This window comes from Acartia tonsa, chromosome 5, assembly GCF_053477335.1.
Source record: "Acartia tonsa isolate MP-2025a chromosome 5, ASM5347733v1, whole genome shotgun sequence".
In the NCBI taxonomy this organism is placed as follows: Eukaryota; Metazoa; Arthropoda; class Copepoda; order Calanoida; family Acartiidae; genus Acartia; species Acartia tonsa.
This window is the reverse complement of record NC_137264.1, coordinates 39266535-39293191: the sequence shown is the minus strand read 5'-3', so window position 1 is coordinate 39293191 and position 26657 is coordinate 39266535. Positions and strand designations below refer to the sequence as shown.

The window sequence follows — 26657 nt, the reverse complement described above, 5'->3', positions numbered from 1 at the left end:
GTTTACCTAATCAGGATATAAAAAAAATATTTTCTATCCCCTGATAGCTCCGCATCCCTATTATCTTTAGATTCTTTTTGTTTAATTCTTTTATAATCTTACTTTTAAATACATTTCTGTAGGAATGTGATAGCCTTCTGTGGGAGGTGAAGCTTAATATGACATCCCAAGAGGGATTTCTAATGAAGGCTAGTAAAATGTGTACAGATGAGATTAATGAATTAAGGTTTGTTTTTCTAGTTGAATAACTAAGTTTCTGTGTTAATTACTTCTAATTGTAAACTAAAATTGTCAATCAAAATAGAGATTTAAATGGAGGGGGGCAGAATGAGTTGATAGCTCAATTTATTTTAACCGTAACTCAAAAAACAAAAGGCTTTGACGATAAAGAGTTACATGAGTTTAAGATACGTTCGGGATTTTTTAAAATGCAAATGAGGGAGTTTTGTATTGTTATTTGGTCGATTAGATAAATACTATCTACCTAACCTTATACAATAATATACAGATGTTCCTGGTAACGATTATCTCAAAAAAATCTATGAAATTCAACGGCTGCTAGCTGCCAAACGGCCTGCCCGCACACTGTGTTCAGCGTCATAAAAAGGCTGATAAATAATCTGGAATAGCCAAGATACAATGATGCACTGGAAAAGCCTTACTAAATAAAAAACACAAAAAAAAGTTTTTTTTCGTGTATTTATATACCTATCACTTCGAAATAACTGTGAATTTTTTAGTTATGACTATTCCAGATTATTTGTAGGCCTTCTTTTGTCGGTTAAAATTTTGTGTGAGCATAATTTATCTTAACGTTCCACCGTTTGACCGTTAGTAGCTTCCATAAGTTCCTAAATATTTGGAGATAATCGTTACCAGGAACATTTTACCGTGATCTACACTAGACTCTAATATCTTGTTATGTTAAGAATGTGTGAGACAGATAGAATATCACCAGCACACTTTGTATCCTGTCTTGTTCAGAATAAACATGCCACTAGAAATCCAGGTATAACTCTTGTAATTTGCTTTATTATTTATTTTTAATAAATAGTAACTTCTATTAATCACAAATAAGCCATTTCTTTGTTGTTCTCTCATACATCTTACGTGTTAGAGGCCAGCTTAACAATCAATTTAATTCTTTAAAAATTACGAAACCTAAACCTGATATTCAGCTGTCGTTGGGGCAAAAAATAGTAGAATTTAAGACTTTTTTTAATCTGCTCCCCAAATATTATTTAAGATTTATTTCGTTTGTAGGCTACCTTATTCCTGGTTAAAGGCTCATTACCTAACTCCTTAATGTCCAACTTTTTTTTACAAATATTTTTTTAATATCAATACTTGTTAAGTAGATGAACTTTTAATATAACATTCATTGAACAATACTATTAACTTAAGTTGGGGTTTTAAAAAAAAAGTCGTCTTTACAAATCTCGTTCAGCTCCTTTATGAAGATTTTGATTGATTGATTTAAACGCAGACGACTTTTTTTTGTTTCAAAACACCATCTCTGACTATTTACATTGAATTGGAAATTTATTTTTGATTAGGTTGCAGATTATTCTTGGATAGAATCGAGTCATTAATATTTAGTGACTTCCGCCTAGTTGGAAACTTTACCCATGCTTGCAAGGTAAATAAATATTTATAGGTCAATACACACCTATTAGTGAAGTGAATCAAGCAAAATTAGCTTGGTCAGTTTATTTTTTATGAGCAAAGCTACTCATACTAGAGCATTTCCTTTTTTGTTAAACTGAGTTTAATTGAATTATCTTGTTTCTTCTTGAATTATGCTCTAAATCTTCTTATATTATGCTCTAAATCTTCTTATTTTACAGGAAGATGTGAAAAAGTTTCAATGTGGTCGGACAGGTTCACTACAGAATCAACCTCATTCACAGGTATGTAGCATGTAGCACACTAAAAAAGTAAGAAATAAATTGTAAAATAAATTGAAATAAATATGTTTAGGGCTTAACAATGGCCTGTCTGGAGGAAAGAGTTGAGGAGCTGGAGACATCTTGCAAAAACGAAATTTTCCAACTGGCAGAATTACAGGTCAATTATTTGTTGGCAAATCTAGTTTCCTTACACATCACCCTTGTAACTTGTTCTTATTTTTGCCCCTTTTTTCTCAATGACTTTTTTTGTCCCTTCGCCTTATATTTTTTTCTTCAAAAATTACCATATCCGACTTTATATTTCTATTCACTTTTTTCATGAGAGAGAGGGGAGACAATAGGCTGTTTGATAAATAAGTCCCCAAAGTTTTATATACACGGCTTTTTTTTGTTAGGTTAACAACTTTGGGGACTTTGATTGAATTTTTATACCTATGTTGTTTCATTATGTTCAGTATAATCGTTTCAACCATTATTTTGATCAACAGAAGGGTTAATTTTGTGTATCATCATTGGGGACGTACATCAATTTATCGGCCATTGTCTTATCCAATTAGGATCCCTGTTAACTTGTACATTCCAATATTATTTATTTTGTGTTTTGTTATTTAGGGCGAGCGAATAGATTATGACGTTCCCCTGTTTGATTCTTGCCAAGAAGAAATTAACAAGTAAGATTTTTCCTCGAATTCATTCGAAACCGATTAATGTCTGGTGGATTAGAACTGGTTCTCATCCATACGAAAAAAAAACTATGCATGCCTAGCATCGTATTATGTCCAGTTTTCTACGTTTATGAAAATGTATAATCTGCATAAGTTTCGGCATCTCGGGGCTAAAAAACTAGTTTTAATCTTGTAATTGTACATTTTATATCCGCGGAAATCTGTTCATAATACGATGCGAGAAATAACTTTTATACCTATCAAAATAATTTTCTTTTTAAGAATAGAGGCTGAGGATTTAAAATGCATGAGTTGTTGTAACTTACATGATATATGAAGAGTGTAAAAGTCTAAACATTTTTGACATTTTTTTGCTTACCTGGATAACATTTAAAGGATCGACGGAATATCTACAATGTTTGTTCAAATTTTGTTGTTCTCTGACTGAACCAAATCTTGCTAATGAATTGCATGGTCACGTGGCCATTAAGGGCCATTAAGGAGTTCTGATACTTTTGCGTAAACAGTGATTATAGGCTTTGTCTTTGGACTGAGAGGATAGTTTATTAGGGATAAAATCATTCTTATATGATGAATTTCCGCCAGATTTAAGATTTTTTGGATAGGCCTCCAGGTTCCGGAGCTCCAGGCCTCCAGGTGGTCTCTGTACAGGTAAAAATAAAAAATAAGATAATTTTTGAAGAGTTAGAAGTTAACTTATAAAACAAAATATACTTCTTTTTGATTGTTATTCACATATTTGAAAAAAAATTACATATTTTGTCTCATAAGCTGACATCTAACTCTTAAAAATAAGGTTTTTTTTTACATTTTTACCTGTAGAGAGATAACCTGGAGGCCTGGAGCTCCGGAACCTGGAGGCCTATCCAAAAAATCTTAAATCTGGGGGAAATTCATCATATAAGAATGATTTTATCCCTAATAACCTATCCTCTCAGTCCAAAGACAAAGCCTTGTTTACGCAAAAGTGTCAGAACCCCCCCCCCCCCTTAATTTCGCGCACCTGACATAGCATCAATAGGAATTTATTGGGCTGAGATTCGAACGTACCACCTATCCGACAATGAGCCAGTTTGCATATTACACTTTTGTTTTTAATTTATATTTGAAACATGAAATTGAATACCTACCTATGCAAATAATGGGTTATATTTGTATTCAGCATACAATTAATGATGATATTATGGAGAGAGGGGACAAGTTAATTATTCTGGACCCCAAAGTTTTATGAACTCGTCTTCTCATTTGCTGACTTAAAAAAATTCTTGACTTATTTATATATTGTTTGGATGGTACAAACCAGCAGTATTCAACCTTTTCTACAAATAATTTTCATCTACAAGTATGGTAATTTTGTTTCTCATCATTGTTGTGGATGTACATCAATTCAATGTCCATAGTCTTATGCTCGAAGATTCCTGATATGATAATATTTTAGATTTTGTTCGGGCCTGGCCCCTAATCAACAGGGCTTAGTGTATGACTGTTTGATGAATAATAAGCTGAGCCCCGGCATGTCAGAGAAGTGTAGCAAACATATTACAAGAAGACAGAGGTTGACCAGCTTGGATTACAAGTAAGTTACCTATCCGAAATTTTGTTGGTGCTTCCCCACAAAGTTCCTGTCGAGAACTAAACCCCTCCCCATAATTTTGGAATACATTTTTTTCTATACCTGTAATCAAACCCTTGCACAGTGGGCCAGAATTGCCTAAAACGGTTCAAAATTCATTAACTCAAAAACTATTGGTTTTAGAGAAAAAAATGTAAAACATGAAATGTCTATCTATGCAAAAACTAAAAGTTTGCTTATTTGTGTATAATCAGTTTTGGGGGAATTTTCGCGGATTTTTTTTTCAATTACTACTAAACTTCATTTTACAGTTTCAACACCTAAAGAACTATTTCATATTTTTAAATTTTAAGCAACTTTGCTTTTATGTACAATTAACCTCTGACCACTCCTTCATGTGGTTTTGGTGTATTTTTCGCGGATTTTTTTTAAAAATTACTACTAAACTTTATTTTACAGTTTCAACACCAAAAGAACAATCTCCTATTATTAAATTTTAAACAACTTTGCTCTTATTTACAATTCACCTCTAACCCCTCCTTCATCTGGTTTAGGTGTATTTTTCGCGGATTTTTTAAAAAAATTACTGCTAAACTTCATTTTACAGTTTCAACACAAAAAGAACAATTTCATATTTTTAAATTTTAAGCAACTTTGCTCTAATGTACAATTAACCTTTGACCACTCCTTCATGTGGTTTTGGTGTATTTTTCGCGGATTTCTTTTTACCTACAGAACTTCATTTCAATATTATTGGTTAAAACGTTTGAACACTCAACCTAATGAAACAACTAATCAAAATTAACTGAAGCCCCCTAATGTTGAAAAGCCAAGGAATAAGGAAAACTTTTTTATAAAACTTTGGGGACTTGTGTAATAAACACATTGTCCCCTCTATCTCTCTCTAGAAAAGCAGTGTAGTAGTTTGGGAGGGAGGGGACATTGGGCTGTTTATTACTTTAGTCCCCAAAGTCTTATAATAACTTTTTTTTATTCGTTGACTTGACAACTTTGGGGACTTATTATTAAATTTTGATTGTTTTGTTCTGAAAGTTGAGTGTCCAAACGTTTCAACCAACAATTGTAATCTACAGAAGGGGTAATTTTGTGTATCATCATTGGGGATGTACATCAAATTATTGGCCATTGTCTTATCCTTTTTGATCTCTGAATAGTAGTATAGCTATGCATAAGCAACAATTGTTAAAGGCTAAGCTTTTCTATAATTCCGGTCGTTCTATCCGTTTGTCCGTTCAAAACGTATAGCTCTTTTTAATAATTTAGACAAGTTATAATTGTCCTATCGATTTCAAACTTTTCATAATAATTCTAACAGTAGGGTACAATCTAAGAATCTTAGTATTCAATGCGTTTTTACTTTATAAAGATATATGTTTTTATTAAGGGCATGCAAATATTTTTAACTGGGGAGGGGGGAAATACCCAGTTTGAAAAAACTGGACTGAGCAATATTAATACCAAGGGTGACAAAATCCATATTAATCAATATAAATATATCCACAACTTATATTATTTATTTATTTTATCCAGGGATCATAGGGGATAGGACAATGGATGGTATATTGATAACGATAATAAATTAACAAAGTTCGGAGGGAAGGGGGGGGGGGGAATAGGAATGTTAAATACACAAATACAAAAAGTTTTAAACTTATGCTTATTTATTCGCTGGATTAAAAACATTGGGTACCTTTATTTAATTTGGGTTCTATAAAAGCTTCTAAATCATTCAACTAATAATTTTAATCTACAGAAATGTTAATCTTGTTTGTCTTATCCATTAAGATCCCTGACAAATTTACCCAGGTTGAATAACATTATTGATAAAAATTTTTGGACCAAGCAACAAAATTCAATGAATGTTTTTAAGCTAACAAATAATATCACTGGGTTATAAAACTTTGGGTACCAGTGTAATTTATTATTTATATGTCCCTTCTCCCCTGTGTTTGCTTAAAAAACGTTTAAGTAATGATGCCCAACAAACGGCAACCCATTCAAACTATACCTAGTATGAATGCACCAACTTTGTCTGAAAGTTCCAACTATGAATTGAACTAAGTTGCGCCTATTTATGGGCCAAGGCATTCGCTCTACTCTCACTATTAGTGTCATGTATCAGACATAGCAGCAGAAGGAAAAATTTTAAACGTCATTAGTATAACATGGTGTAACAAGAATTAAACACGACACCTCCCTGACAGCAATCAGGCACGCTATCATTTACGCTAATACGACGGGTTTTTAATATAAAGCTTTACAAGTGGTAATATTCGTTTGTCCAACCGAAAAAAATATAAATACCAAGAAACCAAATACCCCCCCCCCCCCCAATTTATGTATTTTGACACCTTCTGGCCCACTGTGCCTTGTGGAAAAAAAACTACCCCGTTCTATTTTCAATTTTGTTTTAAAGGAATTGGAAGGGGAGTTTTTTAAGGGAGTTTTTTGACTTTCAAATTAATTTTGTTTTTTTTTAATTTTCAGAGTGTCTGTGAGTCTTGCTGCTAAATGTGATGCTGATATCAAGAAGCATAAATGCAGGAAAAATATCAATTATTTTGCCTTATTTTTATATCCGCGCGGCCGGATATCCAGCATTATAATCTCTTATATTATAATACAAAAATCCCTGTTAAGAAACAGTCGCAAGCATTATTTTTTAATTCTTGGTACTCTATAGAAATAAGTAACACTTCATTAATATTATCGTAGTAATGGTTTATTCGATTATTGCTTAAGAGTAGGATTCAACTTAATAGTTACTTAATTTATAAGTTTAACCTTTTTTTTATATAATAAAAAACGATTTTATGAAAAAAACTTTTTTTTGATAATTCAATAGGTATCCGGTTATCCAGCCGGATATACGGCCCAACCCTAATTTGATGAAGAATATATGTCAAATTACCTACTTTAATACGACTTAAAAAGAAAAGCTTTCTAATATCTACATTATTTTAAGTTCCAAAACTAAATTAAACATCAACTAATGTTTACAATATTGATATTTGGCAACATACAGTGAGTCAAAATCAGCGGACGATGTTTTGCAGCTGTCCCACATTATTGTTTGTCTTGAAGATGCCATCTTTAATGGTGCTCAAATAGCAGGTAAAAACATCATAATGTATGACAGGTGTTCCAAAATTATTGTAAGTCTTGTGGATGCCATCTTTTATTGTGCTCAAATAGCAGATAAATTCACAATGTATGACAGGTGTCCCACATTATTATATGTCTTGAAGATGTTATCTTTAATGGTGCTCAAATAGCAGGTATAAACATCATAATGTATGACAGACAGGTGTCCCAAATTATTGTATGTCTTGTGGATGCCATCTTTAATGGTGCTCAAATAGCAGGTAAAACCTCGTCATAGATGACCGTTGTCACACATCAGTATTTGCCTTGAGGACAAAATCTTTTAATGGTGCTCAAATAGCATATGTGGCATATTTTTTTATGTGTTCATGTAACAGGTAAAAACATCTTAAGTTTGATAACCATATTATCTTATTCATTGGTTTGGCCCAAAAGCTTTTGATACATTTGCTTAATCTTGATTGGTTGGTTCAAAAAATTTTAACCAAAAGATTTAATCTACAGAAGGGGTATATTTGTTTATCATCACTAGGTAAATACATCAATTTATAGTCCATTGTCTTATCCATTAAATTCCTGAATTTCTAGGTGAATGTATGGCATCTCTGGATGAGCATAAGCATCAATTGCTGCAGGATTTGTCCATTTCACCAGAAATTATCAAATACTGCCAGGAAATAAATATAATATATATGAATAGTAATAGTTATTTATTTCTTCGTATTGTAGACAGCTTTCGGAGGATATAAAAAAGTACAATTTTTAGCCCTTGCTTTTGGCCTCTCAGGGAAAAAAAATTGGTTTTAATTTTATAATTGTACATTTTTATATTCGTAGAAAACTGGATATAATACAATGCTATACATAGTTTTTCAGTATGCCTAAGAACCGGTTCTAATACACCAGATATTAATTTGTTTCAAAGCCATACTAAGAAACTTGTTTACATAACTAGTAAACTAAGTTTTCAAAATATAAAGTTAAAAAGGGTTTTTATTTAGGCACCTAGTGGTTTTAAAAAGTAATTTTATAATTTAAAGTTTTTATTAGGGGTAATCATAATATAATAGATGGCACTGAAGATTTATTATTTTTTGACTATTATTTTTTATGCCCTTAGTAGCCTATAAAATATTATATTAACCTGAAACCAGACTGATTTGAACACCCATTGTCAACAACAAGACAACGCACACAAACTACATTGCCTCATGAATGTAAGTATAACAAAGTATTGCTCTTGTAAAAAAAAAATAAACACTGGCCAAGACTTTAGACAGCAAGTTATATAGAGTTGATGCTTTACTAAAAATCAGGAAATTACTCATGTAATGTTTTGAGTTTATTTTATAATTTGACATGCCGAAAATTCCGATTTTGTTATTATTAGTTAGTTAGGTACCTTTGTTTTTGTTTTTCGAATGTTGACAATAATGAATCTATATTTTTACCGTTTTAGGTGACACTGAACCATGATTTAAAGCTGGAAGAAAATTGTCAGAAAGCGTTAGAAGATTTTATTAGAGAAACAGAGGTAAAAAAAATTACACAAACTTATAATCAATCAGAAAATCTGTTTAAGTGTATTTTATATTTTTGTGGAATGTATTTGGTTCGAATCTACGTATAGTATCACAAAGACTTTTTTGTTTGAATTTTCCCATCGCGTTACTGATAGGTTTTTTTATTAGAATGAATTAAATCAGCGTGTCGGAGCCGTTTAATTTTGATGCGGCTCCGGCTCCGCGGAGCCGTATCTGAAAATACGGCTCAGGCTCCTACCTTAAAATTAATATATCAATTTTTGTTCATTATTGAATTTTTTAAAATAATATAAAATATTTTGCTCTCATTTGATTAAAGCTATATATAAGTAGAAGGATGTGTGTCTATTTGTTAAGTAACAATAGTTTTCAGTTTATTATATGGAAATAGACCGTTGCCAAATTATAATATTACTTAAAAAATCATTTTTAGCTAATCTGGAGCCGGAGCCGTTTTTAACGAAAAATACGGCTCCGGCTCCACCAAAAATGTTGCTGCTCCCGGCTCCGGCTTCGAAACGCTGAATTAAATAATGGACAATAAATTAATGTATATCCCCTAGTATGATACACAAAATTACCCCTTCTGTAGATTATAATTAGTGGAAGGAACGTTTGGACAATCAACTTACTAAACCAGCCAATCAAAATTTCACAAAGTTGTTAAGCTAACAAATAAGAAAATGTTATTATGATACTTTGGAGACTAGTGTAATAAACAGTCCAATATCCCCTCCCTTCCTGATAGTCAACAGAACACTAAAATACTATTTGTAACTTTGTATCTGCAGGATGATCTTGACTGGAGGGCAGATCCAGCTCTGGAGGATGCCTGTGCTGAAGTGGTATTTTCTGTTTGTGATCCAAAGGAAATAAATATTGGAAATAATTTCTCTAGCAAGGAAGTATTGACTTAACAAGAAAACTCTTGTCCAAAGGTATCGCAGCATTAGCAGTATGTCAATGAGTAAAAATAGAAAGAATATTGTCATAAATTCGTGTATAAAGGATAATTAATAATAAGCTTCGTAGACTCTTTGCTGTTTTTTTGACCACACTGAACACCATTGCCTAGATTCTTTTACCGGATGATGTATGTATGTATGTAACCCAGCTTATACCAACAATGAAATTAATTCGGAAAAAAATCACGAAACCTTTACGTGTTTTTCAGCTGTCGTTAAGGGGCAACACATCGTAAAATTGACGACCTCTCCATTTGCCCCCCAAATATTATTTCAGATTTTTTTCGCTTGTTGGTTTTACCTATTCCTGTATGTAGCCCAAAATCTCTGAAGTTAGGATTCAGATGTACACGAAGATTGGAGGTGAGAATCCTTTGGCCAATTAGATTGGTAAGACCTGGCCTAGAGTTTGGCTGGTATTCCATATTAAGACACTCTAATTAATGGCAATCTGATATAAATGAGAAGAATGTACTAGGGTAAAACATGACATTCAGGGATCTAAAGGGATAAGACAATGGTCGATAAATTGATGTGCATCCCCAATAAAAATAAAGCTATTGGGTCTATTGTAATAAAGAGCCAAATGTCCCCTCCCCCCCTTTGCAAGACAATAATAACAATATTTATTATTACAACAGAATCACAAGGATAGAGTGATGGATTGTCTAATGGAAAATTTATCCAGGTATAAATTAAACTAAAATCTCAAAAACATATTAAATACTCCAGAATTGTATCACTAATTGTAAATCCTTATAATAAAGGAACAGGATGTCTGTCTGCACCGAAGGATCTCGTTAACCACTGAATCGATATGGTTCTCCTTTACAGGGTAGCTTCTCATAGGTCCTTGAAGGTTTATAACTTTTTTGTGAGATGATACCACCACCTTCCCAAGAGAAATCGCAAAAACAAAATAAAATGAACACCGTCTAGCAAAACATTTTACCTGCCCCTAGAGGCCTCAAAGGGCGTAGCCGCTAGCAAGAAGAGATAATGATATAAAGTAGAGGGGGTGGATCTGTCTGTCCTTATGTATGTCTGTCTGTAATGCTAGCCTGGCCGATAATTATATTAGAAGTGCAGATAATTAACTTGTCTCTACTTCCCTTAGCTTTAATCTTTAATTATAAAGAAATTAAGGCAAATATCTAAAGTAATTGCTATTTAACTGAGCTGGATCTTTAAATCATTTTAGTGGTGAGCCAGATCGGGGTAAGCCAACTTTCCACCAATGAGAGCACAGCATTTTATGAAATGCCGCGCTGTGATTGGCTGAAATTCGGCTCACCCCGATCTGGCTCACCACTAAAATGATTTAAAGATCCAGCTCTGGTGAAAGAGGCAAAAGTAGGTTACGGGTAAAATCCGTAAGAGTGTGTGTTTTAAGGCTTAAAAATAGTAGTAGAACGATAATATTCACTAAATATGTGTATTTCTTATTGAAAAGAACTATAGACATTAGACAACAATATTTTTTTTTAAAGTTAACATAAATTTTTATCGTTCTACTACTGTTTTTAACTTAAAACTCACAACCTTTACGGATTTTACCCGCAACCTACTTTTCCCTTATCTTATATGTAGTTTCATTTCAATGGATTTATTGTTACAAACCCACATTTGATGAGCAAATAACGGTTGTTGTAAAAAAAATTCTTTGTGCTTGTCAATCTCATTCCCTCTATTTCTTTATCCAGTTTTCTTTTTCTCTATCTATTTATGTTTACGTTTAGCATATAATTTCAAACAGCTTTGCTACTGAGCTTGTACCAAAAACGAAATTAATTTGGGTGGGAAAATCACGAAACCTAAATGAGATTTTCAGCTGTTGTTTAGGAGCAACACTTTTTATATGCCCCCCCCCCCCCAAAAAAAAAAGACTGTTGGCTATACCTTATTCCTGTTTTCCACTATTGTTCGTGATCGTTGTTGTTTAAATTCTAGTGAGAGTGAGGCAATGACAGGAGAATGCAGACAAGTACTGATGCAAATTCATTACTTTATGGCCAGGTAACTTATTTCCAGTAATGCTAATGATTAATATCCGGTGGATTAGAACCGGTTCACACCCATACTGAAAGATTATGTATAGCATCGTATTATATCTAGTTTTCTACGATTATAAAAATGTACAATCATAAGATTAAAACCACTTTTTTAGCCCCGATTTTAATCTTATTATTGTACATTTTATATCCGTGGAAAGCTGGTTATGATACGATGCGTTAAATTACTATTCTTTACATACTTTCCCTTAAAACCAAGTCTTGACCACAAACCCTCCAACTTCCCTTATAATCGAAATGTATATGCAAAAATTATGCTGGTCCACTAAGTTTACTAAATACTCTGATTCGTTGGCTTAATTAAAAACTGTTGGTACTTTTTCACCAATAATAAAAATCTACAGAAGGGATGATATTGTATAACGAAAGTGGGTATATACAGTAATTATCGTGCATTGTCTTATTTCTTTCTGTATAAAGGAAAAACGCTAAAGCTAAGGGTCTTGACTCTTCATAAATATATTCCGTTGTTGTAAAACTTAGATTATTATAATAATCAAAGACGACATTTAATGTTTCATTCTTCTGCTTCAGGGAAGTGATAGTAGATAAGAAGCTGTACCACGAGTGTGCCAAAGATGCTTCCCAGCTGTGCGGGGCTGGTAAAAACTGGCATAAAACTTCAACATTTCAACCTGAGTAAGCTTTTTGTTTGTACTTTGATTTTCTTATACCTACTTAACAGATTATTTAACAGCAAATTGAAATGAGTTTGCATGTACAGGTGTTTCAAATGAAATGTCTTTTTTAAACTTGATTATGCATAGAACATAAAACAGTTCTATAAAATGCTATATACATTTGGCATAACTGTTCTGGTACATTTATGTTTCAAATATTTAAAAATGATTATTTCAACAAATTATGCCTTAAAACCCGGTTTTTTCAAAGGCCTTATTGACTGGCCCAAAATCAAGCTTCTTTTTTTTATTTAAGCCTGATTCAATCCGCTCGTGTTCGGACTTATGCATAACATTTTTCTACTACACAATAGGCTGGCAAGAAAATACATGTTTTGTATAAAATTATTTTCTACATAGCATTTTCCCGTGCTTAAACAAACGTGCTTTTGATAAAAAATATTTTTTATTTTTATTATTTCAGCTCTCCATAATTTTTTTTAAAAATGCAAAAAAATATAAAGTTTGCGTGATTTTTTTTAGTACTATTGAGTAAAAAAATAACGATTTAATCGCATTATATACATAAATTAATTTATATTTGCTGTTAAATCTAATTTATATTCTCAATCTTTAGCCAGGGCTTCTATGTCAGAGAGGTTGAAGTCTGTTTTGAGCTGAGCCTCTGATTTATAGCTGTTGCAGAAATCCTGCACAAATCTGATATTACGTTCAGCTGCATCATTAACAGCTGTCAGCTGCTTGACCCACGTAACAAAAGATGCATCAAACACTCCATTTCTATAAAATGCTATATACATCTGGCAAAACTGTTCTGGTACATTTATGTTTCAAATATTTAAAAATGATTATTTCAACAAAGGGGGGGGGGGGGGGTTAATGCAACCATCTCGTAATCAATGTATAAATGGCACTTAGAATTCGAATTTTGATCTAAAATTCTGCATGAGTAATCCTTGGTAGGTCTATTTTCCCTAAATCGAATAAAAAAGTTGAAAAAGTAATGGCTAACGGTTCAGCCGTTTAGCCGTTTTTTTGGCTATTTTTAGGGCAAATCTGTCATAAATTACGTAGGAATCAACTTTTTGAAACATATTTTTGCTTTAAATCATGTGAAATGATACAAAAACAACATGATTTCTAGTACCAGCAACTACTGGCTAGAACCGTTTGAAAACATTTTGGAGCAGAAAATAGTATTATGTGGAGATAGGTTTCGTGATGATTTGCATTAAAAATAGCCCAAAAAATGGCTAAACTGCTGAGCAGCCAGCTGTTAGCCCTTATTTTTCCAACTTTTTGTTCGATTTAGGGAAAATAGACCTACCAAAGATTACTCATGCAAAATTTCAGATCGAAATTCGAATTCTAAGTGCCATTTATACATTGATTACGAGATGGTTGCATTAAACCCCCCCCCCCCTTATGCCTTAAAAACCGGTTTTTTCAAAGGACTTATTTTTGAAGATATATAGATTTAAAGGTTGTGCCAAAAATGCGCTCATTTTTAAAATTCAAATTGCACGGCGTTTGTTCATAGTAGAAAAATGTAATGCATACCGTTAGAATCGTCATAAGCTAATTTTTGGACATATAAGAACCATTTGTGTGCTATGTACAGTAGACAGGCCAAAAATCAAGCTTCTTTTTTATTTAAGCCTGATTCAATCCGCTGGTGTTCGGACTTATGCATAACATTTTTCTACTACACGCCCCCACCCTCCCTTAACCCTTAACGGTCGGGGGGGGGGGGGGGGGGGGCGTTGAACGCCCCCCCATCCGGTTTTTTCTATCTCATTTTCTGTGTGTGAAAGATAAAGAGCCCAAACTGCTTGACTTTTTAAGTATGGGTATGACACATAACTGAGAGTTGGAATTTTTTGAAAATCTCCATCCTGGCGGGCACAGGATGCCAGCAAACCTGGCAGGGTCATCCAGGTAAAGAGCAAAAATATTTTTTTGACTTAAACAAAGCGTTGTATCTTACCAAATTACTAAAATATCCTTTAGTAGTACATCCTCATCTTAAATACAGGTGTTCAAGTCAATTTCAGGTTCCAGGTATGATCCTGCAGGTCCTGATCCTCCAGGTCTCCAGAAATCTTTAAAAGGCTCCTGTGGCCGCAATTTTTGGCTTAGAGACTTCAAATTTTAAACTTAAGCTTTTCTTACATGTCTAGATAATGTATTAAAATTTCATAAAGATCCGCCTCCGTTTTCCCGCCGACCGCCGACTGCGGCGGCTGGCAGCTGCCAAGTACAGCTGCGGTCGCTGAAATTTATGTTTGATATTTCAAATGTAAAATTTACATGAAAATAAACATTTTCGGCAAAAAATTGTTCTTCTAACTTCAAAAATAAAAAAATTACAGCCGTTTGAAAGAGGGAGGTCATTTTCTAGTAAATCCCGTAAAGGTGTGTGTTATAAGGCCTAAAAATAGTAGTAGAACGATAAGGTGCTCTATATATTTGTATATCCTATTGAATAGAACAATAGGGAAGAAATTTTTTTTTTTTTTTTTTTTTTTGATAACTACCTGGAATATCTTGAAATTTCTATCAAACGCTTTGTTTGGCTCAAACTGACACAAATAAAAAAAATATAATTATAATAAATCAACCTGTAAAGAAAGACTTCTTCCTTTGTTTAATGGTATAGATTGTTCTTAACCTTTACCTTGTACCTATAGAAAACATTATTATTATAATTATATTTTTTTTTAATTTTTGTCAGTTTGAGCCAAACAAAGCGTTTGATAAAAATTTCGTATTTTTTAAAGATATTCCAGGTACGGTTATCAAAAAAAAAAAAAAAATTTCCCTATTGTTCTATTCAATAGGGAATACAAATATATAGAGCACCTTATCGTTCTACTACTATTTTTAGGCCTTATAACACACACCTTTACGGGATTTACTAGAAAATGACCTCTCTCTTTTTAAGTAAAAAAGGACCTAAAAACAAAGGTTGTTAAATAAAAGGGTGAAGGAAGCGAAAATTGACTTAGACTTATAAAAGGTCGGAAATTCATTATAACACAGGGGACATGCACAAAAAATTTTAGCCCTCTAGCTCTAATAGGAACTGAGATAATAAGGGGGGGGGGCGTTGAACCCCCCCCCCCCCCCCCCCCCGACTGATTAAGGTGCGGCAAGGGGCCCGACTGTTAAGGGTTAAAATTTTCCCTACATACAAACCTATATTCTTCAAACATTGTAATCTCTGTCTAGGGCAAGATTAGTGTTCCCCTGTCTTGTGAGAAACATGTACCATATTGAGGATGACAAAGAGGATAAGGAAGATGAAAATGATGATGAGGATGGTGACTATGTTCTCTCCAAGGTGAGCCTACAGAAAAAATGAGGCTGCGAACGGTCTAAACACACAGATTAAATCAATAGCATTGATTATGTATCTATTTCCAGGAATAAGACAATGGCCGATACATTGATGAACTTTCCTGATAATGATACACAAAATTTCCCCTTCCGTAGATTACAATTAGGGGTTACCATGTTTGGCCACTTAACTTAATTAACCAACTTATCATATTCATTAATAGTCCCCAAGGTTGTTAAGCAAACAAATAAGAAAACATTATTATTTACGTTGGGAACTAGTGTGATAAACAGCCCAATGTCCCCTCCCTCCCTGATGTAATTCACATAATATTAGTTTAAAAACGGCAAAACATTTGATTAACCATCATTACAGAAATATATTAGTACCATTCTATGAAATTGTAAGTTGTACTGAATTGTAAAGATCTTGTAAACGGCTGGACCGATCGTTACACAATTATTAGAGAAGTTTAGGTAAATTTGGAAATTGGGTGGAGTATGTGTTATTATGGACAACAACCTCTTTTGCAGTACAATTAGAAGTTCAAAAATATAATGAAGCATTATTCTTAGGATTGTGAGCACCAAGTGGAGCGCGTGTTGCGGCAACGCGCACGGTCTGTATTGCTGAAACCAGAATTGGAGCGCGCATGCCGCGATTTCTTACACATGCACTGTGCGTCTCATATCCGACCTGGAGAGGAAATGAAGTGCCTTCAGGTATAGTAACATAACTACATACTCTCGTTTACTTTTGCAAATTCGACCAAAGTCCGTCAAAGTATTGTAGAAAATTGGAAAATTTCCAGTGTTTTTAAAATTACCATTTTTAAATTAGTATTAATTAATATAATAGAAATGATTGAATTACAATGCCTGTCAAAATTTGGTACTATTGTCAATTGATGCCAACGATAGAATAAAACAACAGTAAACTTTACATGTATGCCAAGTTTTTAGTAGCGACGCTCCTCAATAATTCCGTTTATGAAATATTTTGGTGGAAACAGGATTTTTTTTTGCTTTTTCTATGACGATTCTCTATTTAATTCAGCATCCAGTTAATAATTTACTTTTTACCGCATTTCTGTAGGTCATGCTACAAAAGACTAATATGTATTTAAATATAGAGGTTTCGTGATTTACTATTAATTTCATGTTCTTATTTTATGTTCTCTGTTTTTCTAATTGACAGCTGCCCATTAGCAAATGTCCGTCTGTCCGGTCATAATTTCTTTGTTGTTCGCTATTTATAAATCATATAGGCATCCTAGTTATTCAAATACTTACTTTTTGCAGGATAACTATGATGTTTTGCCTGGGGAATGTAAATCTCAAGTTTCCAAGGATATTCAAGTTCAGATTAACTCATACTATCTACATCCAAACTGGATCAAGGTTTGATAATAATATTATTTCTACTAGCATGGTTCCAAATCCGATTAATTTCCATTGGATTATAGCCGGTTTACACCTAAACTGAAAAATCATGTTACTGTATATATCTTATCGTATTACCTATAGACAATTTTCTACGAATAAGAAAATTGAATTGAAAACTGAATTAAGTTTTTTTCTTCAATTAAACTGCGGTAAGCTGTCTAATAATACGATTCGATAAATTAATAGGTTGATATTTAAACGCCTAAAATTATTTTTCCAATAATGTAATCATCATTAGGGATGTGAAGCAGAGTTGAATACCCACTGCGCAGGATTTCATGATAGGAAGGACGCCAGAGGTGCCCTGGGCTGCTTATTCAAGTAATTTATTTTCTTTCTCTTGCTAATCTAGAGTTGGTCCTTAGGTTCATACGAGAAAATGGAAGGTGTGAATTTGTGAAACATGCGATATATAATCGATTATTGAATTTATCTTTGGAGTAAGAGGAGGGGTTATTGAATATAAAGGTTGTGGTAATTGTTGACCCACGCCGATTTTTGAAAGGAAACTATCCACGAACGAGAGCAAGTGATTCTAAGCACCTTCCAGCATTGATCCATAGTATTTTTTAGTGAATGTAATAGGTTTAAGTTTAATACTTGGTTTATTTACAAAAAAGTTAGGTTTCACCATTGTTTTATATGAAATAAACTTTGAAATGTAAAGCATTTTTTTATGCAATATCAGCAAACGCTTTGTTGAGTTCAAAGTACAAAATAAAATAACACGGCAGAAAAGCATCAAATGCTGTAAATTTCAAAAGTACATTAATTAAACTGTTTACAATATTACAAGTTACCAACCCTTTTTTTAAATCTACATTTTTTAACAAAACAAGGATGACAACATCCATAAAAGCGAAGCTCTGAAACAGTAGGACAAACGGACATTAACACTTGTATAATGTCAGAACTAAATAATCAGAATGCAAATGTATAAGAGTCAAAGCAAAATTGTAAGTAAATTTGTGAAAAACTGCACGATACAGGATAATGATTATGGACATACTTACATTTTTAGGACTTGATTATAGAGTTGCTTCGCTTATAATATTGTACTTTGTTGTCCCAGGAATTAGTATACCAAAAATCAGACAAATCGGATAATTAGGTCACATACAAATTTGTTGTTAAAAATGTAAAATAAATCAACATGTTTAAAATGGACGTACGGACATTCTGGTAATGATTATAGAGTTGCTACGCTTTCTAACTCGTACCTAACTATTACAGGAATCACCATGCAAAATTTGAAATCGATAGGACAATTCTAACATGCCTAAATTGACGAAAAAAGCTATTTAAAAAAGTAAAAAAATCAACATGTTTAAAATGGACGTACGGACATTTTGGTAATGATTATAGAGTTGCTACGCTTTCTAAATCGTACCTAACTACTAAAGGAATCACCATGCAAAATTTGAAATCGATAGGACAATTCTAACATGTCTAAATTAACGAAAAAAGCTATCCGTGACGGACGGACGGACGTACGGACGGACGTACGGACGGACGGACGTACGGACGGACCGACCCTAATTATAGAAAAGCTTCGCTTTTAAAAATATACTTTTGCATTAAGCTTTTAAACAGCAGCTTGAACATATCAAAACATTTGATGATATCGCAACAAATAATTTTCATATAAAACCATAGTGAAACCTAACTTTTTAGTCGATAAATCAAATATTAAACATAAATCTAGTATATTAACTAAAGAAAATACCATGGATCAATGCTGGAAGGTGCCTAGAATCACTTGCTCTCATTAGTGGATAGTCCCCTTTCGGATCTGAATCTGGAGGCCTCCTGGTGACCACTAAATACATATTCCACTGTCTACGCAAATGTTTAATACCCTACATTACGTTAACTTGTTCCCTTTTAAAAGCGAAGCTTTTCTATAATTTGGGTCGGTACGTCCGTCCGGGTCAGTTAGCTCTTTTCGTTAATTTAACAGGTTATAATTGTCTTGTCGATTTCAAATTTTGCTGATTCCTATTTCAATTTGGTACAATGGTATAAGCGAAACATCTCTATAATCAAGTCCTAGAAATGTCAGTTTGTCCTTAAACAGTACATGTAGGTATTTTAAAAGTTTTGCAAAAAATTTACTAACAATTTTGTTTAAACTTATGAATTAATTTTCTGCTTATTCAGGTGTGACACTACAAGTGTTAATGTTTATTTAACCTACCGTTTCAGAGCTTCACTTTTATGGATGTTGTCTTCCTTGTTCTATAATCTATATTAACCTTTTGTCTCCAAAACTCTTATGGTCTTTTACCAGACTTAATTAAGTATTAATTCTTGTGTTGACTTATTCAGGGCTGCTATGGATTATCCATTTGGATCAGTGAATGGTATCAACAAGAAATGTGCAGCTGTCCTGGAGGGAATTCAAGTTCTAGAAATGAAGGTTAATTTTATTATAACAAGGGATTTTGTAGAGGGAAAAAAGACCGCAAAGTATCTTAACACTGTTATAAAATATATAAAAGTATACTTTAAATTATAAACATTGTTAGAATAGGTATAAAAACTTTTAGTATTTATTTATCTATGTTTTATATTTAGGATTTTAAGTTCAGTCATGATTTAAGAAAAGCATGCAAGCCAAGTGTTAAAAAGTTCTGTGTGGTAAGTCTATTTAATTTTATTTTGTTAACTAATAATTGGCTTTCCCGAAGAGGAAAAGTACTTTTAATTTTTTTTTTCAAATTAAGAAGAATTCGGGATATAGTGTTATTTAAGAGGGGGGGGGGTACAGATTTTTTCTGGGTGTTTTATCTTTAGGAATTTCATGAAAATTGTGAAATTATCTGCCACTGTTCATGATCTAATGACAGACAAACAGACACTATTACAGGAAGAATTCGTCATTAATTTAAAAAAAACGCGCGAATATTTAGTTCAACATTGATTTTCAACTTTTTATTGCAGTGCTACTTTTTTAGAATGAGAAGACAACCTACGGAGTAGTATCTTGCCTAGTTCATACAATAATTGATGATATTGTAAATGACAAGGATGCTAAGATTGCCAAGGAATGCATCACCCAACTTGATCTAGAACTACAAATGGTAATTATTATGTGATACACTAGATTTAGTGGTTAGTGGTTGAAACGCTTGAACACTCAACTTAATGATCCAATTTACTAAAGTTACCAAAGTTGTTACGTCAACGAATAAGAAAACGTTGTTATAAAAGTGTTCAAACGTTTATATCACTAATTTTGATCTGCTGATGGGTTAATTTTGTTTGATTGGTGATTTACATAAATTTATCGGCCATTGTCTTTTAGATCTCTGCAAATTAGACTGTATTTATGTTTTATCTGAAATGGAGGGATTAAACAGATAATTCAAATTTTAATTGAGGGATTGCAATTAAAGGATTATTCATTCAAATTCTGGTTTTTTTTAGCAACCTAGGGCTATAATGAGTTTAGAGATTTTTGTTCAAAAGGGAATTATCCACGAACGAGAGCAAGTGATTCTAAGCACCTTCCAGCATTGATCTATAGTATTTTTTTAGTGAATATACTAGGTTTATGTTTAATATTTGGTTTATCAACTAAAAAGTTGGGTTTTACCATGGTTTTAAATGAAAAAAACTTTGAAATGTAAATGTTTTTTTTATGCAATATTATCAAATGATTTGTTGAGTTCAAAGGACAAAATAAAATAACACGGCAGAAAAGCATTAAATGCTGTAAATTGCAAAAGTACTTTAATTAAACCAAAAGATGCTTTACTTTTCAAAGTTTTTTCCATATGAAACCATGGTGAAACCTAACTTTTAGCCGATAAACCAAATATTAAATATAAAACTAGTATATTCACTAAAAAATACTATGGACCAATGCTAGAAGATGCTTAGAATCACTTGCTCTAGTTCGTGGATAGTTCCCTTTGTTTTAAATTTCTTTGTGTGGTATAGGTAATCTTAATAAAAAAAAGTATAAGATACTCTTTAATTTTAGAAACATAGCAATCTGAAATTGGATCCAGTTTTGACAGATGCTTGCAAGGTATGTAAATAAAATTATTTATAAAAAAAACTATTCAGTTATAAATCTTTCTCAACCCAATTTAAAAGAAAAAGTCTATTTCATCATTCCGAAATATATTTTAAGTAAAAAATACTCATTAGTCATTATCAATCGCATCTCTTAGTGAAGTAAATCAAGCAAATTTAGCTTGGTCAGTTTAGACATTAATAAATAAAATTATTTATTAATTGGATGAAATTCATCTTCTTTACCTTAATTCGTATGATTTGGTTACATATTTATGCATATTGAAGACATTGCTGTACATGAATTTTAACCCACGAATGTAGCGATATCCACTTATAGTTAGAAAATGTTGGGTTTGACTCTCGGCCAAATTTACATTATAAATATAGACTTTGACAGTTTAATTGTAAGAGTAGGGAGAAAGCCTTAGGCAGAATAAGCGCAACTCAGTTAGGCCTTACCAACTAAGGCTAGTTGTCATTAATTGTTAGTTTCACTTATTCTAAGCCTTTGATATCCACAAGACGGTGTTTAAAGCGAAGCGTTTTTATGATTATGGGACTTCCGTCCGTTCTTCCGTAACGGTTAGCTCTTTTCGTTAAACAAGTTCTTGTCCTTTCGATTTCAAACTTAGCACGGTGATTCCTATAAGAGTTAGGTACGATTTAGAAAGCGTTGCAACTCAATAATCGACACTAGAAAGTCCGTACGTTCACTTGAAACATGCTGATCTTTTAAAACTTTTTTGACAACATTTGTATTTGTTTTGTTTAGGATGAGTTGACCATAACATGTGCTGGGCAACAAGGTTTAGATGCTGTCGAATGTCTCAAGAAAATAAAACATGCTGATTTATCTGAGGTAAAGATATCATTTTTAGTAGTAAGAGAAGACCGTGATTTTCTCGGCTTTGTTTTAAGCTAGACGCCCGCAACTTCTTGTCAACATTTATACTTTTATGGAGCATAATTAACTATAAGATGTTTATGGTTGTCGTACTGCTTTAATATTTTTCACGTATTTTTCCATATCTTTGGTATTTTTTGTCCGATTTTTATTTTTTTGTGGTTAACAGCATCAAAATTAAAGGGTTAGTTGCACGAAGTGCATTTAGACTTAGATTTAGTGAACTGCATAATTATTTTTTGTTCATTAGTTTCAACTACATCTACAAAAGAATTTAAATTTTTTACCAGGTAGTTTTTAAAATATCAAGTCTTGAAAATCATATTTTTTAGAAAAATGCAACTTAAATTGCTGTGCTGTTTTCACAAAAACAGCATGATGACTATTTTGGTGTTGTCTAATTGATAGCAATCTATTGTAAAAACAAATTATATATGTTAGATGTTTTTTTGTAATTTATGCTTGCAATTAAACACGTAAAATGCACTTCATGCAACTATCCCTTTTATGTTGTTCTATGAGAATTTTGGTGTCTACAGATAAAAGGACAAGTAGCTCTATTTGTATTTTTAAAAGTGAAGTTTTCCTATAATTAGGGTCGGTCGGTACGTAACGGATAGCTCTTTTCTTTATTTTTGGCAGGTTAGAATTGTCCTACCGATTTCAAACTTTGCATGATGATTCCTGTAGGAGTAAGGTACGAGTTAGAAAGCGAAGTAACTCTGTAATCGTTATCAGAAAGTCCGTACGTTCATTTTAAAAATGTTGCTTTTTAACTTTTTAAGTGTCTCTATAAACAAGTCCTAAAAAAGTAAGTAAGTTCAAACAATATCCTGTATTTCAGCAGTTTTTCAACAGATTTACTTACAATTTTGTTTCGTTCGACTTTTATACATTTAATTGCATGATTTGAATTAAGATCTCTGTTGAAGTTGAACAGCTATTTCATCATTGTACGACGTACGTACATTAAACATTGTAAACTTTGATGATGTTCACGTTCACCTCAACTTAGACATTATTAATTTCTAGAAATGTGCCAAAGTGTTGTTACAAGAAGAGGAGGAGGAGGCCATAAATAATCAGGTAAAGATTATTGTTGGGTTTGTCCGTATATCTGGCCATTTTCATATCTGGTATCTAGCCGGATACCAAATATTGAAACTATCCGGATACCCGATATCTGGCATTAAAAATCAGCCGGGTATCCGGCATTAGAAATCAGCCGGGTATCTGGCATCCGGCCCAACCCTAGATTAATGGCGCTTTTCTAGCATAACAGGCGCAAGCTGCGGACACTACGGACGGACGTTTCTCAGTTTCAATTGTAGAGAAGCTACTCTTCTATTCCCAACAACAAAGAGGTTATATTCACAAGCTTACTGATACAAAGTTTTAACAATACTAAATTGAATTCAATATCGACAGAATTAGGATGGGTTAAATACGATAATAATAGGTTCCCTCGGCTTTGCCTTTATATATAGATAATCCTTGGACTATGAAATAATAAAAAGGGTCATTTTATTAAGTCAAGTTGTTCTTAATTATGACCAAATGTATATAAATGAAATGGTCATAATTAAGAACAGTTTGACTTAAAAAGCGCATTTGACTATACAGTAACACACAACGTTAAGGAAAATACGCGAAAAAAAATGACCACATTTACAATATTTTTATTGTCAAGGTTGACATTGTACTGATGCGAAACTGTAAGAAAGAAATCCAGCAGCACTGCTCTCACTCCAACAATTCACAGATAATCACATGCCTAGCAGAGTTTGCCAATGAGATTGACTTTGACCAGAAATGTATGAAAACTTTGAAGAATAGGATCACTCAACATTCTTTTGATTTCAGGTATTTGCTTCCATTATTTTGTTTACATTTTAGAATCAGTTAGATATCATCTTGAAGTTGGGTGACATGTTTTAATGGACTACTTTAGACGTTCAAGGTTGGGGGTATCCCCCCCCCCCCCTCAAATTTTGAAACCCTTTAATTAACCCCCTATTTTTTTTTTTATATATAAATACATTATACATAGATTACCAACCACAAACCTTTGAACCACCCTTAAAATAAAAAGTTTGGACGTCCCTGATTGGCTGTTTACCTTCTATATCTTCTTTAATTGTGTTAAAGTCATACTGTGATAAATTCATTCATGTCAACATTATTATTGTTGTTGCATCATTGGTATGTTGTGCATGGTGACAAATCGTAGAAAGCTAGAGCAGTTCATACACTCATTGGTCTCCATGTATAAATATTGATTGATGCCCTGATTTCGGCAGTTCTGTTTTGTCTTCTGGTATTGTAGCTACGTGCACAGTATCAGTTTGGACATAGGAGCTCTAGCCAAAGCAGGTTAGTTTTCTAAATGTTTACTTTCACCATTGTATGCCCTTTTAAACCGATTTGTATAATCATTGCACCTAAAGGTGATTATCTTATCAATATTAGTAGCAAAGATACTCTACAATTAATACTAGTCGTTATCTAAAAGACTTAGGGGCGGCTTTTCTCAATACTGTTGTAATATTCTACCTGTTGATTGATTGATTGATTGATTAGCCATAGTTTCTTAGGGTTTGGGCCTAAGTAGTCATGGAGTACTGATATTATGTACGTGACTATTGAGTATCCAAACTTACCCTATAATCCCCTTCTAACACAACCAGGGGAAGTTGCGTGATTATTATTGCGAATGAGAAATTCGAGTCAACACACAGATAATTGAACTCGAACTCTCACCACCGTAGTTTAGTGTGATACCACTGAGCCACGGCGCCCCTTATTCTACCTGTGAATATTATTATTAGGGTTGGCAATCCGAATCCGGAATCCACCAAATTTTTAGCCAATTTTGGAATCTGAATCCGGAATTCTTTTTTTAATAGCGGATTCGGATTCTTAATTGGTAGGCTAAAATTAGCGTCTTCAGTTTTTTCTTTCAACTCCGCCTTTTTAAAGGCAAAGATTGTCATCATTAGTATATATAATATCTTTTAAAATCTGGTTCAATTCTCGGAATTGAAATGGAGATGCAACATCCAAATTTCAAAATTCTTTGAACGTACGAACAAGACTCTCACAGAAATGCTTCGCATCTAGTCCACTTACTTATATTCTCTATATATTTAACACCATATAAAACTTTGATCTAAATAATGATTGACAAGCCATAGTAATTATCGCGCGCAACTCAGGCATAAGACACAATTACTCTGGTTAGCCCTTAGGCACTTTTTATGTGTTTTTATGCATTTATTAGTCTATTCTTACCAATATAAGACCATATATGGGTAATACTAGCCTAATCATGGTAATCTGTATGTGATTGAATATTGTTATATGCTTATATAAAACATCATATCTATTGTTAAAGTAACCATGTAACCATTATGTACTACTAAGTATACCTATAGCCATAGCTTCATTTACGTCACAAGTTTAACATACAAACACTTTATTAAACAGACAAGGACTTAGATCCTGGTAAATAGTTGTTGTTATAACTTGCACCTCTTAAAATATCTCAGTTATTCATTGACTCTTGAACTATCAAGTTCTCCTGGCTTAAAGGTAATGATCTTAGTTAATTTAGCATGCATTGTAGTTTAAAGGGATAGTTTCACGAAGTGCATTTTAAAAAAAATAGTGAACTGTAAGTTTTTTCTATTTTAAATAACGTAGTAGTGCATAATATAAAGTTATTGATTAAAATTAAAAGATTTGACCAGGGATTTCCCTTAAAAAATGAGTTTTTCAATTTTAATTTCAACTTCGTTGCATGTTATATATGGCAAAAACTTTTTTATCATAAATACAACTTTAGATAGCATTTACTAGGTAGTTAATAGAACTTCAAACTTTTTATACAACAAAATACACATAACAACAAAGAATGACCAATAAAATATTTAGTATAGTACTTAGAGTAGTGATCTTTTTATATGTCTTAGTAGAATATATTAGGCATTGGATAGATATGATTGCGATAAAGAATTTTAACATTGACCTGACCAAATTTTTTTATTTGACAATATCTCAAAAAGTTAGTGATTTGCAACATAAATTACATGAGAATGGTCTTTATATATATATATATATATATATGTTGATGGTTAGTTGGTATTTCAGCGTGAGATTATGTGTATATTGTAAGTAAACCGGACGGCTTTCTTTATTTTTTTAAAAAGAATCTATAGAAAACCTGTCCTGTTATGAACCGGACGTTATTTTTTATGTTTTTTAAGTAACTTGTCCCAAGGGGAACCCCTGTTCAATTTTTTTATAACTCTAGTGAAATATGTGGAAAAAGATTCTCTGATATTCGTGTTTTGGCTATACATATTAGGAAAAAAATAGACCATTCTCATGTAATTTATGTGGCAAATCACTTTAACTTTTTTTAGA

At 32.7% G+C, this 26657-nt stretch overlaps 1 protein-coding gene across 7 annotated transcripts in view; it reads left to right on the top strand.

The window, feature by feature from the left end:
* The window catches only part of Glg1 (Golgi apparatus protein 1), a 39985-nt gene that overhangs the window by 2744 nt on the left and 10584 nt on the right, over positions 1 to 26657 (top strand). For all 7 annotated transcript variants that reach the window (XR_013879867.1, XR_013879866.1, XR_013879865.1 and 4 more), the window contains exons 5-31: positions 123 to 226; positions 930 to 1009; positions 1557 to 1639; positions 1848 to 1910; positions 1981 to 2067; positions 2523 to 2581; positions 4035 to 4172; positions 6678 to 6734; positions 7216 to 7304; positions 7884 to 7969; positions 8450 to 8512; positions 8755 to 8829; positions 9631 to 9708; positions 10446 to 10492; positions 11755 to 11820; positions 12411 to 12515; positions 15749 to 15860; positions 16433 to 16579; positions 17159 to 17257; positions 17541 to 17623; positions 19631 to 19721; positions 19880 to 19942; positions 20260 to 20385; positions 21291 to 21338; positions 22101 to 22187; positions 23265 to 23318; positions 23923 to 24095. Coding sequence is in view for 1 of the 7 variants with exons in the window: in XM_080161621.1 (XP_080017747.1) it covers positions 123 to 226; positions 930 to 1009; positions 1557 to 1639; positions 1848 to 1910; positions 1981 to 2067; positions 2523 to 2581; positions 4035 to 4172; positions 6678 to 6734; positions 7216 to 7304; positions 7884 to 7969; positions 8450 to 8512; positions 8755 to 8829; positions 9631 to 9708; positions 10446 to 10492; positions 11755 to 11820; positions 12411 to 12515; positions 15749 to 15860; positions 16433 to 16579; positions 17159 to 17257; positions 17541 to 17623; positions 19631 to 19721; positions 19880 to 19942; positions 20260 to 20385; positions 21291 to 21338; positions 22101 to 22187; positions 23265 to 23318; positions 23923 to 24095 (2363 nt within the window). In the remaining 6 variants the exon portion in view is untranslated. The remainder of the gene's footprint in view (positions 1 to 122; positions 227 to 929; positions 1010 to 1556; positions 1640 to 1847; positions 1911 to 1980; positions 2068 to 2522; positions 2582 to 4034; positions 4173 to 6677; positions 6735 to 7215; positions 7305 to 7883; positions 7970 to 8449; positions 8513 to 8754; positions 8830 to 9630; positions 9709 to 10445; positions 10493 to 11754; positions 11821 to 12410; positions 12516 to 15748; positions 15861 to 16432; positions 16580 to 17158; positions 17258 to 17540; positions 17624 to 19630; positions 19722 to 19879; positions 19943 to 20259; positions 20386 to 21290; positions 21339 to 22100; positions 22188 to 23264; positions 23319 to 23922; positions 24096 to 26657) is intronic.